The 16,464-nt window shown below is 37.8% G+C and overlaps 1 protein-coding gene across 2 annotated transcripts in view; it reads right to left on the bottom strand.

Moving 5' to 3' along the window:
- Nucleotides 1-16,464, bottom strand: part of PLA2G4A (phospholipase A2 group IVA) — a gene marked incomplete at both ends in the record, with an annotated part of 140,448 nt that overhangs the window by 81,455 nt on the left and 42,529 nt on the right. For both annotated transcript variants that reach the window (XM_079696872.1, XM_079696871.1), the window contains 2 exons: nt 14,153-14,266; nt 14,971-15,119. In XM_079696872.1, coding sequence (XP_079552998.1) covers nt 14,153-14,266; nt 14,971-15,119 — 263 coding nt within the window. The remainder of the gene's footprint in view (nt 1-14,152; nt 14,267-14,970; nt 15,120-16,464) is intronic.

Raw genomic sequence — 16,464 nt, forward strand, 5'->3', positions numbered from 1 at the left:
TGACCAAGGGATCAATCCAAGAAGAAGATATAACAATTATAAATATATATGCACCCAACATAGGAGTGCCTCAATACATAAGGCAAATGCTAACAGCTCTAAAAGAGGAAATTGACAGTAACATAATAATAGTGGGGGACTTTAACACCTCACTTACACCAATGCACAGATCACCAGACAGAAAATTAATAAGGAAACACAAGCTTTAAATGACACAATAGACCAGATACATTTAACTGATATTTATAGGACATTCCATCCGAAAACTGCAGATTACAGTTTCGTCTCAAGTGAACACGGAACATTCTCCAGGATAGATCACATCTTGGGTCACAAATCAACCCGTGGTAAATTTGAGAAAACTGAAATCAAATCAAGCATCTCCTCTGACCACAACACTATGAAATTAGAAATCAATTACAGGGAAAAAAACGTAAAAAGCACAAACACATGGAGGCTAAACAGTACGTTACTAAACAACCAATAGATCACTGAAGAAATCAAAGAGGAAGTCAAAACATACCTAGAGACAAATGACAATGAAAACATGACAATCCAAAACCTATGGGATGCAGCAAAAGCAGTTCGAAGAGGGAAGTTTATAGCAACACAATCTTACCGTAAGAAACAAGAAAAATCACAAATAAACAATCTAACCTTACACCTTAAGGAACTAGACAAGGAAGACCAAACAAAACCCAAAGTTAGTAGAAGGAAAGAAATCATAAAGATCAGCAGAAATAAATGAAATAGAAGCAAAGAATACAATAGCAAAGATCAATAAAACTAAAAGCTGGTTCTTTGAGAAGACAAACAAAATTGATATACCTTTAGCCAGACTCATCAAGAAAAAGAGGGAGAGGACTCAAATCAATAAAATTAGAAAGGAAAAAGTAGAAGTTACAATGGACACCACAGAAATACACAGCATCCTAGGAGACTACTACAAGTCACTCTATGCCAAAAAATGGACAACCTGGAAGAAAGGGACAAATTCTTCGAAAGGCATAACCTTCTAAGACTGAACCAGGAGAAATAGAAAATATGAACAGACCAATCAAAAGTAATGAAATTGAAACTGGGATTAAAAATCTTCCAACAAACAAAAGTCCAGGACCAGATGGTTTCACAGGGGAATTCTATCAAACATTTAGAGAATAGCTAACACCCATCCTTCTCAAGCTCTTCCAAAAAATTGCAGAGGAAAGAACACTCCTAAACTCATTCTACAAGGTCACCATCACCCTGATACCAAAGCCAGACAAAGATACTACATAGAAAGAAAATTACAGACCAATATCACTGATGAATATAGATGCAAAACTCCTCAACAAAATACTAGCAAACAGAATCCAACAACACATTTAAAAGATCATACACCATGATCAAGTGGGATTTACCCCAGGGGTGCAAGGATTCTTCAATATATACAAATTAATCAATGTGATACACCATATTAGTATATTGAAGAATAAAGACCATATGATCATCTCAATAGATGCAGAAAAAGCTTCTGACAAAATTCAACATCCATTTAGATAAGAATTCTCCTGAAAGTGGGCACAGAGGGAACCTACCTCAACATAATAAAGGTCATATATGACAAACCCACAGCAAACATCCTTTTCAATGGTGAAAAACAGAATGCATTTCCTATAAGATCAGGAATGAGACAAGGATGTTGACACTCGTCACCATTATTCAACATAGTTTTGGAAGTCCTAGCTACAGTAATTAGAGAAGAAAAAGTAATAAAAGGAATACAAATTGGAAAGGTAGAAGTAAAACTGTCACTGTTTGCAGATGACATGATACTATACATAGAGAATCCTAAAGATGCCACCAGAAAAATACTAGAGCTAATCAATGGATTTGGTAAAGTTGCAGGATACAAAATTAATGCACAGAAATCTCTTGCATTCCTATACACTAACAATGAAAGATCAGAAAGAGAAATTAAGGAAATACTCCCATTTACTACTGCAACAAAATGAATAAAATATCTAGAAATAAACCTACCTAAGGAGGTAAAAGTTCTGTACTCAGAAAACTAACACACTGATGAAAGAAATCATAGATGACACAAACAGATGGAGAGCTATACCATGTTCTTGGATTGGAAGAATCAATATTGTGAAAAGGACTATACTACCCAAAGCAATCAACCGATTCAATGCAATCCCTATCAAATTACCAATGGCAGTTTTTACAGATGTAGAACAAAAAATTTTAAAATTTGTGTGGAGACACAAAAGACCCCGAATAGCCAAAGCAATCTTGAGGGGAAAAAAACGGAGCTGGAGGAATCAGGCTCCCTGACTTCAGACTATACTACAAAGCTACAGTAATCAAGACAATATTGTACAGGCACAATAACAGAAATATAGATGAATGGAACAGGATAGAAAACCCAAAGATAAACCCACACACCTATGGTCAACTAATATATGACAAAGGAGGCAAGGATATACAATGGAGAAAAGACAGTCTCTTCAATAAGTGGTGCTGGGAAAACTGGGCAGCTACACGTAAAAGAATGAAATTAGAACACTCCGTAACACCTTACACAAAAATAAACTCAAAATGGATTGAAGACCTAAATGTAAGACCAGGCACTGTAAAACTCTTAGAGGAAAACATAGGGAGAACACTCTGACATAAATCACAGCAAGATCTTTTGTGACCCACCTCCTAGAGTAATGGAAATAAAAACAAAAATAAGCAAATGGGACCTAATGAAAATTGAAAGCTTTTGCACAGCAAAGGAAACCATAAACAAGATGAAAAGACAGCCCTCAGAATGGGAGAAAGTATTTGCAAATGAATCAATGGATGAAGGATTAATCTCCAAAATATATAAACAGCTCATGCAGCTCAATATTAAAAAAAAACAAACAACCCAATCAAAAAATGGGCAGAAGTCCTAAATGGACACTTCTACAAATAAGACATACAGATGTCCAAGAGGCACATGAAAAGCTGCTCAACATCACTAACTATTAGAGAAATGCAAATCAAAACTACAATGAGGTATCACCTCACACTGATTAGAATGGGCATCATCAAAAAATCTACAAACAGCAATGCTGGAGAGGGTGTGGAAAAAGGGAACCCTCTTGCACTGTTTGGTGGGAATGTAAGTTGATACAGCCACTATGGAGGACAGTATGGAGGTTCCTTAAAAAACTAAAAATATAATTATCATATGACACAACAATCCCACTACTGGGCATATACCCAGAGAAAACCATAATTCAAAAAGATACATGCAACCCAATGTTCATTGCAGCACTATTTACAATAACCAGGTCATGGAAGCAACCTGAATGCCCATTGACAGACAAATGGATAAAAAAGATGTGGTACATATATACAATGGAATATTACTCAGCCATAAAAAGGAACGAAATTGGGTCATTTGTAGAGATGTGGTTGGACTTGTCATACAGAGTGAAGTAAGTCAGAAAAAGAAAAACAAATATCATATATTAACACATATATGTGGAATCCAGAAAAATGGTGAAGATGAACTTGTTTGCAAGGCAGAAATAGAGACACAGATGTAGAGAAGAAACGTATGGACACCAAGGGGGGAAGGCAGGTGTGGGGGTTCGTGATGGGATGAATTGGGAGGTTGGCATTGACATGTATACGCTGATGTGTATAAAATAGATAACAAATAAGAACCTTCTGTATAAAAAGTTAAATTAAATTAAAAAAAAATTTCATTGCTACTAGCGATAAAATCATGGGCTGGTCCCACCCAGACAGCAGTTCTTACGTATGGAATTCTATGAATAGAAATATTGCTTTGAAGTTAATAAAATAATCAAGAATCCTAGTACAAATGGAATTATACATGCCCAGATGAACTGTAGTTCAGTTTTAAGTCAAAAAGACAATTGGCTTCTAAACAATTAATGTAATTGCTGTGCATTCTATCAATGAAAGCACTGCTCAGACCACATCCCAGTACATCCCCATTTCCACTTTCAAATGGAGTCTTTCCCAAAGAGGGCTTGGAAAACATTTTATATTGAATGAGGTCACTTCTTCAGATATTGTTAGAAAAATGAGACATGGGTAAAACACATTCTGCTTGTTTTAAAGAAATACATGAAAGCTGCTATTAAAATGAGACTAGATTTACGGTTTTTATCTCCACAGGGCAAAAGCACCAAGGAAGAATGGAAATTAAAAGAACAAGAATACAGCTCAATATGAAGTTTGAGCTGAGTTTGAGCTCAATATGTAGTTTCCAGTCTAACAAATGGAAAGATTCAAAGCTGGAATGGGCTTCCTATTCCCATGTGCCATCTCATAACAGAAAATGTTTGGGAAAAAGCTGGCTTCTCAACTGGCAGATCCCTAAACATTTTACATTTTAAAATATCTGATGCCTCGGAATTCCCTGGCAGTCCAGTGGTTAGGACTCTGTGCTTTCCCTTCTGAGGGTATGGGTTCAATCCCTGGTCGGGGAACTAAGATCCCACAAGCTGTGCAGCACAGCCAAAAAAAAAAAAAAAAGAAAAGAAAAGAGAAAAATCTGATGCCTGAATATATCTAATGACTACTTGTCCCAACAATTTAACAAAAGGAAAATTAGCTGTGCTATGTTTATGGTCATATTTGTCTTCTCCATAAGAATATCCCTTCTATGTCTATCTGCAACATTTCTTGGCTGAGACATCCATGATCCTAGACAGACTGCTAAGACTCTTTAAATGAAAGCAGGATGAGAGAAGAGAAAACATAGGATATTTCCACCATTCAGGGTGTTATAGAAGGTGCTGCCATGTTTCTTGTCACATGGATTCTGATCCTTACTTCCATGTGTTGCCCAAGTGGACCACTCACAACCTGGAGGAAATTTAAAATTTTCCCTCTTGATGCACTATGTTCAGACATGCTATGAAGACGGACATTCACAATCTCTCTGCATCTTTCACCTGGAACATGTCATTCAGATAAAAGTGCCACAAAAATATGTGCTTCCTGTGAGGCATTAAACAATTATTGTAAACTCCTTCCCACACACTCCATGAAGCATCTCTGCATCACACTCTTCCAGGTGGCTTGCATTATCAAGGCAATTAGAAGGAAAGGTGATCAAATTTCCCTGGGTCTCCCCCACCCCATAATACTTAGCCAGGAACAAGGACAATGAAGAGAGCTCCACCTCTTCTAGGAATTATTAATGTGAGAAGCAGGCTGTACTCATTGTATGTTCTTGGGGGGAAACAACAATCTCTTTTTTGAATTCCACAGTGGAAAGCAATTTTAGATGCTTACAATGGGAGATGTTCAGTTGGGGCAGGGGAGGGGAACTATAGGAGAGAAACTATTTTAAAAAAAAGCCATTTCAGACTTAAAAATAATTTTAAAAGTATCTAACCCACGAATTCTCTTGCAAACTTCCCCGGGTCATTTTGAAATAATAAAGCTAATGCAACAAGCATAGTGCCTGGCATTAAGGAAGTCATTTAAAATTATTATTTCCAAAAGATGCACACAGTCAAATAATTTTTTTTTTTTTTTTTTTTTTTTTTTTTTTTTTTTTGCATTACACGGGCTTCTCACTGCTGTGGCCTCTCCCGTTGCGGAGCACAGGCTGTGGACGCGCAGGCCCAGCAGCCATGGCTCACGGGCCTAGCCGCTCCGCGGCATGTGGGATCTTCCCAGACCGGGGCACGAACCCGTGTCCCCTGCATTGGCAGGCGGACTCTCAACCACTGCGCCACCAGGGAAGCCCTCAAATAATTTTTAATTTGAAAATCTATCCTATTAGTAAAGAGCTCATCAAATATGCCATGCCTTCTCTTATTAAAATACTCCAGTATTTACAAACTTCACTTTCAATAAAACTTTATTTTGAATTCTGATCCCTCCTGAGTCAATTTACTCTTTTTTTCCCCCTTGGTAGAAACAAAGAGCAACTTATTACCATGTTGATTCGATAATCATTTATATCTTTCAAGAGAATTACATAATATTTTTTGCTTTGCCTGTATTTACCTGACCTATGCAAGATAGCAAATAAAATTATATCCAAAAAAAAGGGCAACTTTTGCAAAAAATCATGTTTCCATAAACTGTAACTTCACCCTATGAAGAAGTAATCATAAGTGGATCTAACAAATAGGCAATTCAAGTGCAGAGTAGAAGTTACAATCCCACCAATTCAAACAAGGTCACATGTAAATAAATTTTGCATGTTTAAAATTGAATGATACACTGCTAAAATCATGTTTTTAAACACATGTGACTTTTTGATAACACTAAAAACTAACATTTTTTGACTGAGATATAATTGCCATATAACATATTAGTTTCAGGTATGTAACATAATGATTCAATATTTGTATATAATGCAAAATGATCACCACAGTAAATCTAGTTAATATATCTAATTTCTTAATTAATTTAGCATTTATTACCAGGAATCATATAATCCATCACCCAAGAATTCAGGATAATTGTGTCTCCCCAGATAACCCAGACAGTCTTAAAAGATTTGAAAGATTAAAAATTAAACTATTTTCCCTGTAGCCACGTTTCACTCTATCACACAGAGTTTTCTTCCTTTTATTTGACAACAATCTCTTTGTTCTTAATTTAAGGTCCCTTTTCTTTATGTGGACACTGGAAATTCAGAAAGAGCTGTGTAATCATCAGCTATCATACAATAAACCAGATTTCCTAGAGCACTACTACCAAGCCAAAACACTATCTTTTTTTCTCCAAATGGAAATCTCTCACAATCTTAAGTTTTTCTCTTTTTTTTTTTTTTTTTTTTTTTTGTGGTACGCGGGCCTCTCACTGTTGTGGCCTCTCCCGTTGCGGAGCACAGGCTCCGGATGCGCAGGCTCAGCAGCCATGGCTCACGGGCCCAGCCGCTCCGCGGCATATGGGATCCTCCCAGACCGGGGCACGAACCCGTATCCCCTGCATCGGCAGGCGGATTCTCAACCACTGCGCCACCAGGGAGGCCCTATCTCTCTTTTTTAAACTTCATTTACTTTCATTATGCCCATCTGAGCACTTCCCAGATTTTCTATATTTCCTATAAGTGCATTCAGAAATGAAAGTGTCTGATGTGTGTCAGGCTGGGTAACAACAGTAAATAGGCTGATAGTCCCTGATGGAGCTTAGGTCCAGAAGAGGACCCCAAGGATACAAGAGCACTCTAAAATGCCCTGTAATTTAAAAGTTATAAACTGTAGAAGTATGAAAAGAGACTCACTTAAGTTTCCATTGCTATTGTTCCAAAATAAAAATGCATTCTCTCATAAAGCCTGGAATTGTTTGACCTACTTCTGAACTCTGCCCTGCATCAATGTAATGGCATTCACATCTTAGCCAAAGATCTCCCAAATTTCTCACAAAATTATATATTTCTCTTGTTTTCCCTCCAAAGTCTGCTTGGTCTCATTCACTTTGCTAAATTGTAGTCTTTGTCTTCACACATCAATACATGGTTTTCCAATGAAATCATCCTGATAGTGACTCACCATCAAAACTCCCATTTTTTAAAAGTTTTGTCACTATCTCTTTACAGAACTCTCTCATTCATTTTCAAGTTGCAATCAGGAATGAGCAAAAATCAAAGAAAGCATTCAGCCAAAATTAGATACCACAGAAACCGTGAGACATGGCTATTTTTTTTTTTTTTTTTTTTTTGCATTACGTGGGCTTCTCACTGCTGTGGCCTCTCCCGTTGCGGAGCACAGGCTCTGGACGCGCAGGCCCAGCAGCCATGGCTCACGGGCCTAGCCGCTCCGCGGCATGTGGGATCTTCCCAGACCGGGGCACGAACCCGTGTCCCCTGCATCGGCAGGCGGACTCTCAACCACTGCGCCACCAGGGAAGCCCGACATGGCTATTTTTAAACAATAACACTAACTTCTAACTAAATATGTCAAATTAAAACACTACACAGTGGAAAATCAGAGGCTACCTTCCTCAGAATATTGGCCAAGATAAAGATTCATCTAGAGAATAAAGAAGTGTAATTTCTCCCTGTCTTACTTCCAAATCTTAGCATGTTCATGATTTTCTTGAAGTGGGCTACTTTGTTTACACAAAACACACTAAATTTGGAAGGAACTCTTTCTGCTTTAAAATGGGATATTGCAACCCAAAGCCACACTTAATATATTCAGTAATGGGTGACTAGAGCATTCTTGATTTTGAACTGTGTTGAAACAAATGATTACTAAATTTATAGACTCTACCCGTATATAAATAAGTTCATTTCGATCAGTAAGTTCAAACAAATAAGTAAGTATAATAGTCAGTTAAGTCAGTTTCATGAAGCACTTGACAAATAGTTCAATCTGGCCAGTATAATTAAATGAGAATATCTAATATTTATTTACTGTTTACTGGGCCAGGCACTGTTCTAAAACTCTCCATGTATTAACGCATTTAACCACAACCACAACCTTTAGAGGTAGGTATGATATATATACAGCTCTGTTTCACAAAGGGGCATGCAAGGTGAAGAGAAAAAAAATAACTCATCTGACATCACTCAGTGAATAAGTAGCCAAATCATGATTCCATCCCAGACAGTGTCTGTCTGACTTGGAGCCTGGGGTCAAAAGCTGCACGTCCCACCAGTTTCTCTCAAATGACAACTCTGACACTCTCTAAACTTAGGATTCCAACAAGCACAGCCTAACCCGGATTTTATAAATGTTAGCTGGGAAACAAAACCATGGACCCAAATTGGCTTTCTCCTTAAAAAAAATTAAAAAAATAAAAATTTAAAAAAGAGAGAGAGAGCATTCTGAAATTGAGTTGAATGATAAATCATAGTCTCAGGAAAAGCTGAAAAAATTCCTGCTTTCCAACTTTAGCCGATCCTCACCACCACTAAGCAATCATTCCATTCCACTCTTACTGACACACTAAAGCTAATGCTACACTTTGTTCAAGTCGCCCCGTATTCCTCATACCTGCCACTTTTGACAGAGGTCGTCTGCTAAAGCTGCATCAGCCTTCTTATTTTCAATATCAAACATTCTTTATCTTTACCTACCAACTTTTGGTTTAGTAATACTTCTGAGGAAAAAGCCAAATCCTGTTTGCTCTAAATTCCCCATGACCTGGTAAGAAACCTTCCATGAGTCACTGCTGTCAATAAGATAATATCTAAACCCAGCTACCTGAATTTGGGCTCTGCTAAAGTTTGATCCCCATGTACCTGTTCTTCCTTCACGTACAAATGCTCTGGTCTCCTGGCACTTGTCTAGACACCATTTCCTGAACATGCTTGTCTTTTCTAGTCCCGGAACTGTGAGCAAAGGCTCAGGCTGTTCTCTCCACCAGAATGGCCTTCCACCCCTTTAGTGAGCCAACCACATCCTTCCTTTAGGAACAAGCCCATACCATTGATATCCACTGTAACCCACAATGGTCCACTGTAACCCCATGCCCCGTCCTCATCTCCTACTACTCTCCCTACTACTCTCTGTGTTCCAGCCATGCTCTCCTCCTTGCTGTTACTCAACAAGCCAGGCAAACTTCTGCTTCAGGACCTTCCTACTCAGAGTGGCTTCTCCCCTCAGGTATCATCAGAGATGCTTTTCTCAGCCACAGTTTTGGAACTGCATTTGCAACCCTCTTCACACACATATGCATACTCTCCTCTCCTCCATCCTTGGTTTATTTAGCACTTATCTCTATCACTATCCAACACAGGCATCCTTTACTTATTTATCTTACTAAGTAGAATATAAGTTCCATTAGGGTAGGGATTCCTGTTTGTTTTATTTATTTCTGAATAGGTAGTGCCTAAAGACTGTCTAACACACAATAAGTGCTCAATAGTTATTTGTGAAATGAATGAATGGATGAATAATTCCTTCTTATAACTCTCATTGTATACATTGTCTACACGATTTATTTAGCACTTACAATTATAAATTTGTAAATAATGAACTCTAGTTGATGATACGCTGAAGTCTTTAGGGATGAAGCATACTACTGTCTGCAGTTTGTGTTTCAATGTATCAAGATGGGGAATTCCCTGGCGGTCCAGTGGTTAGGACTCCACAGTTTCACTGCGGAGGGCCCGGGTTCCATCCCTGGTCGGGGCACTAAGATCCCACAAACCACATGGCATGGCCACAAAAACAAACAAACAAACAAACAAACAAATAAATAAATGTAGCAAAATGGTTTGATGGACGGACAGATAGAAAGATATGTGAAAAGCAAGTAGAATAAAATGTTAATTGTAGAATCTAGGTAGCAGTTATATGGGTATCCAATGTAGAAATATTTCAACTTTGTATATGCTTGAAAATTTTGATAATAAAATTTGAAGCAAAATATAATACCTTAGAAAGGCCTTTTTTGACTATATAAACTCACTTGCCCACCAATTGTTCTCTATCACTTCCCTATATTTTATTTTTTTCATAGCATTTATCACTAGTCGATATTGTGTTGATTATCTTTTTGCTTCCTGTTGCCTATTTACTTTCCCCATCAGCATGCAAGCTCCCTGGGAACCATCATCCACCATGTCCTCTGCTGTTTGCCCATCACCTAGAATACTGCCTGGAACACACTCAGTGTTTAATAAATAACTCCTAAGTAAGTAAATCAATGAATAGATGCCTCATGAGACTGCTTATTATATTACTTATCAGCTTATATGTGAATGCCTGCTCCTTTCCAAACAGACTATCAGTTCCTTGAAAAGGAAACTTTTAATAGCTTTCTTAATATTAATCGAAGTTTCAGGTACACAATAGAGGCTCAAATTCTCATATTAAAAAATAATCTATGGGGCCTCCCTGGTGGCGCAGTGGTTGAGAGTCCGCCTGCCAATGCAGGGGATACGGGTTCGTGCCCCGGTCCGGGAGGATCCCATATGCCGCGGAGCGGCTGGGCCCGTGAGCCATGGCCGCTGAGCCTGCGCGTCCGGAGCCTGTGCTCCGCAACGGGAGAGGCCACAACAGTGAGAGGCCCGCATACCACAAAAAAAAAAAAAAAAAAAAAAAAAAAAAATAATCTATGGATAGGTCAGTACTATAAAACTGCATAATAAAGATTTTTTAATACATTATCATGTTTTTCCATATCTGTAAAATGGGAAGCATTGAAAACTTCTGGGTAAAAATAGTCAAGTGAAAAATAAGATCTTCTTTCTAGAGCACAGAATTTTATAAATTAAAAAGTATTTAGAGATAAGTTAAGGGAGGGACTACCCTAGTGGTCCAGTGGTTAAGACTGTGCACTTCCACTGCAGGGAGCACGGGTTCCATCCCTGGTCTGGGATCTAAGATTCCACATGCCTCCCAGTACGCCTCCCCCAAAAAAGTTAATGGAAACCTTCATTTTAGAGATGAAGCAAATAAGACTCAGAGAGAAAGAATGACAACTCAGACACTCTAGAGGGAGGTTAGTAACAGACAAAACGAGAGCCCAGGTCTCCCGGTTCCCAGTTTCTACCCTGAGTGGGTAGAGCAGGACCCTGGGAATCTGGCAATTTCCACTTGGAGGCTCCTGTTCTTTCTCCAGCTGGCTCCTGGCCACAGAAATCCCTCTATGTTGACTCAGTATGAACTTTTGGATGACAAAACTTTGAAGGAGTTTTTGCTAATAATGTCTTGGCTTGAAGCATAAGTCCTTCCTTTGCCAAACTCAAGTGGTCTTTTTATTATATCAGGTTGCCTTAACCATCTCCAAGAACTGTTTATAAATCTCCTCTCCCACATGATTCCCTCGCAACTCGTTTTCTCTTATAACCTCCGTGGACACTGTAGACAAAAGACAGTCCTCCTCTGAAAGATGGGGATTCAGGGATGAGGAGGGGCTGGATGGCTTGCTTAGGACACGCCACATGGTCTGGGGGACAAATGTGGGGTCTCCCCAACCAGCCATTATGCATTTACTTTTCTCCCACTACCATCACAGGTCACCAACTCAAAGAATTGTCATTCAGATGAAAACTACAAAGGACTCTTGAAAACAGTGTAATGAAAGAAAGCTGTTAGGCCAACTGTTTTCTCAAGCACACTAAAGAAAATAATTATGTAAGCTACTTTAAATTCAGGAATGTAGAAAGCCTTTTTTAGAGCCCCAGGGTTACACACCTAAGCATAGGAAATGACAGGAGGAGAGGAAAGGCATGTCTTCCTACAGTATCTTCTCTTAAAATCAGTCTTTGTGTCATGACTGAAGGGCAGAAAAAAAAACATTATATTTCAGAAAGGCCAATTGTGCTTATGAAGCCCTCAACAAGGGTTTATTGAGAACCAATCCTAGCAACATGCCATAGGTGAGGTCTGCGGATGTTATAACATTGAGCCACTTCTCTCTATCCCACTGCTCACCAATATGTACTTGCCAAGCCACGTAACTTGTCATGCCCCAACTTGTTTTATTCTTTCAAAACTCCATGCCTTTGCAGTTTCTACTAGAAACTAGAACGCTCATAACTGCTTTTCTGCCTACTGAAATTCTATTCTTCACAAACATTTATATACTGCTTAATATGTACCAGGCAATAAGCATTAAATGTATGTAAAGATACATCTATGTGAGTAGTATATATATTACTATAATCAATTATTGTTATATATTTTATATGTAATGTTATATACTTAATATATAAACTAAGTAATATATGATCATATTTTATATAAAATTATATAAGTTATAATTAAATAATTACATCTAAATATATTTAAATGTAATATACATTATACTCTATAATTATATGGATATATTATATATAAATATAACTAACTCATGTAATCATAATGATTCTCCTATGAGATATAATCTCCACTTTACAGATGAGCAAATTGAGATTCGGAGGAACTAAGTGATTTCCCCAGGATGAAACAAATGGTAAGAAACAGAGCTGGGATTTAAACACCAAACAACCTGGCTTCAAATGACAAGGTATTAACCACTATGTTCACTGTTCGACCTGCTCAAAATCATCTACTGATATGGAGCCATCTCTGGCCTCCTCTCACAACGTAATCTTTCTTTATTCTGTCTTCCTCCTGCACTCTGAACACACCTCATTGATACTTATCTTACTGTGTAGTGGTTTCTTTTCATCACATGTAACTCCCTATGTTCATTTCCTTTTCCAACCCCTACCTCACCTCCACCCCAGATGAAGATAATTGAGGGAAGAGCTTCCTGTACCATATTCTTCTTTATGTGCCTTGAACACAACACCATGGTTGGTAGACTCCAATAAACGTTTGAAAGAAGAATGAATGAAATAACTTTAAAAGAGGTAAACAGAAATGTGGGCAGTGTATCTCTTAGCACTGGATAGAAAACATATAGAAGACATGCTTCCTGGAGCAGCTAAAGGTATCAGCAGGGAGTATGTGACTGGAGTGTCCTCAAGGCAACTGAGTCACTCTGATTATATGAACTGGTCAGGGTCCTTTGGGCTTAAGTCAGTTTCTAAATAGGTATATACTCATGGAATAAATATAAACTATGTATTAGGTCTGTAATTAGGCATGCATAACCAGTATTCCAGTTTCCTGACCAGGAGTTGAGTCTGAACAGTTTAGATGATTCAGTCCCAATGAACAACACATAATTATCATGGGGGTTCAGGAAGAGGTCATATGGGATGCTAACAGTTAGGAAAGGAGGTAGGAGTTAAGGGATAAGGAGATGTGGGTGAGGGGAGAGATTTGAAAATCATTCCAAGGGACAAAAACACCAAGCTGTTCCCAAAAAGAAGAAATTAATACATTAACCAGCTTTCTGAATCCTGGTCTACCAGTTGCTTACATTTCTCACTATAAACTACTACACTAGTTTCCTGTAAAATTCAGAATCCAATGTTTGCTCTGTATAAATAATTTCTCTAGGGTTTTATTAATCTTAAATAAATTATTGAAATTTCAGAAATGCAGCAAACCTAAGAATAGAATGAAAAGAAAGAAAAGAAAGAAAGAAAGAAAGAAAGAAAGAAAGAAAGAAAGAAAGAAAGAAAGAAAGAAAAAGAAAGAAAGAAAGAAGGAAGGAAGGAAGGAAAGGAAGAAAGACTAGGAAGGAAGCAAAGGAAGGATTTCCAAACATTAAGCTCCAACTTTCCAGGTTAAATAGATTTTATCTGACATAAGGTTGAAAAATAATTCATTGTGCTGCTTACTTGGTTGAAAATAAAAGGAACCTCTTTCTTCTCTCCCACTTTCATAGAAGATATGGGAAATATTGTTGTCCCGAGCGTTTCATCCATGACGTAATTGGCATCCATCAACGTGATCTATAGAGAGTAAAAGGTAGAGCAGAGGTATCAAATTTTTCTGGAATCTTTGGAAATTATATCTATAATCTACATCACACTTAAAAAATGAAAGTTCTCAAGTGATATTTAACAGTCATTTGAAATCCTCAATATTCAACTGGTAACAATACTGTCTTTTGTGTCTGAATGCCACATTTGCTTCTAACATAATAATTAATTTTTCACTTGCCTGACTGACATTATCATACTTTGAAAAATGAAACTTTATCCCCTCTCCAGGAAAACGCTATTTTTGGAATATGAGAAAGAAATTAATGTAGAAAATCTATGCAACTATTTTGGAAAAGATCTATGTGAACTTATTTTAAAGCTAATTATTTGAACTTTAAGCTAATAAAGTTAATTTATTTTAAAGTCCTAATCAATTGACAATATTTTTATTCTATTGTACTCGGATCCTCCTCTTTCTAACAGAACGAATATTTTCTCCAAAGCACGTGAGGAGGATAACAGATTCTTCCCAGCCCCACCTAGCTCCTGTATTTCCCACTGGACACTCACATAGCTTGATGTGCAGTAGCTAGAAGTTCATCTACCATATACTGCACAGCTGGACACCAACTACATCAAACTGAGAAGAATGAAGGCAGTGAGGGGACAAACTCAACCATCAACCTCAACATGATAATGGCCATCTCATTGTCCCCAAATGACTCACTTACCTCCAAAACATTGTCCTGATTAGGATCCAGAATAAATTCAAAGGTCTCATTCCACACAGGGTTTATGTCATTATTGAAGTGTTTTGTTCTCTTCCTGCTGTCAGGGGTTGAGGAGATGAAAAGTTCCACATAGGGGTCTGGAGTGTCAACTACAGACAGTAAACACAAGTGAGAAGGGGGAAAAATGTGATCAATTCCTAATTTGTTTTTATTAATATGTGTTATCAGATTATTTTCAATGAATCTGCAATAACATATTCAAAATGTCTGAGACAAAATGATATATAATAGAAGAACGGCATAGGTTATATACTGTTTACATATTATGTCCCTGCACTTCCCAACAGTCCTGTGAGAGGGAATCATTTATTGGTACTTTATTCAGAATTCCTCTGTCTACCTAGAGGGCATGGTCACTGCAATCAACAACTCAGTCCAACTGCTAGACAATGATAACAATCTCACTCAGCTAACCACAGCATAACCGTCACCCCAGGACTACGATGGCAACAAGATCATGAGTTCAGGATCATCATGATTGTTTATATTAGAAAAAAATTAACCTACTGTGTTATTTGCCAAACAAAATAATGAAAGTCGGTGTGGCATAAGTATTGCTTGTAGTTATAAGGCTGACTTGTATGGTTGTACAGGTTTGTGCGCTGAAGAACTCTAAAGGGAGGCATTTACATTAGTAGTCAACAAATAGTTCTCTATTTATTATGGTGGTATTCAATAAGATGGAAGTGGGCATCTCAAGGAAGTGACAGCTTTTTCTGTTACACATAAAGATCCCCTGAGGGCATGATATGGGTGCCATTTTATTTATTTATTTTAAACATCTTTATTGGAGTATAATTGCTTTACAATGGTGTGTTAGTTTCTGTTTTATAACAAAGTGAATCAGTTATACATATACATATGTTCCCATATCTCTTCCCTCTTGTGTCTCCCTCCCTCCCACCCTCCCTATCCCACCCCTCTAGGTGGTCACAAAGCATGGAGCTGATCTCCCTGTCCTATGTGGCTGCTTCCCACTAGCTATCTATTTTACGTTTGGTAGTGTATATATGCCCATGCCACTCCCTCACTTTGTCCCAGCTTACCTTTCTCCCTCCCCATATCCTCAAGTCCATTCTCTAGTAGGTCTGTGTCTTTATTCCCATCTTACCCCTAGGTTCTTCATGACCTTTTCTTTTTTTCCTTAGATTCCATATATATGTGTTAGCATACAATATTTCTTTTTCTCTTTCTGACTTACTTCACTCTGTATGACAGACTCTAAGTCCATCCACCTCACTACAAATAACTCAATTTCTTTTCTTTTTATGGCTGAGTAATATTCCATTGTATATATGTGCCACATCTTCTTTATCCATTCATCTGTCGATTCACACTTAGGTTGCTTCCATGTCCTGGCTATTGTAAATAGAGCTGCAATGAACATTTTGGTACATGTCTCTTTTTGAATTATGGTTTCCTTAGGGTATATGC

This window comes from Hyperoodon ampullatus (genome assembly GCF_949752795.1).
Source record: "Hyperoodon ampullatus genome assembly, chromosome: 2".
Classification (NCBI taxonomy): Eukaryota; Metazoa; Chordata; class Mammalia; order Artiodactyla; family Ziphiidae; genus Hyperoodon; species Hyperoodon ampullatus.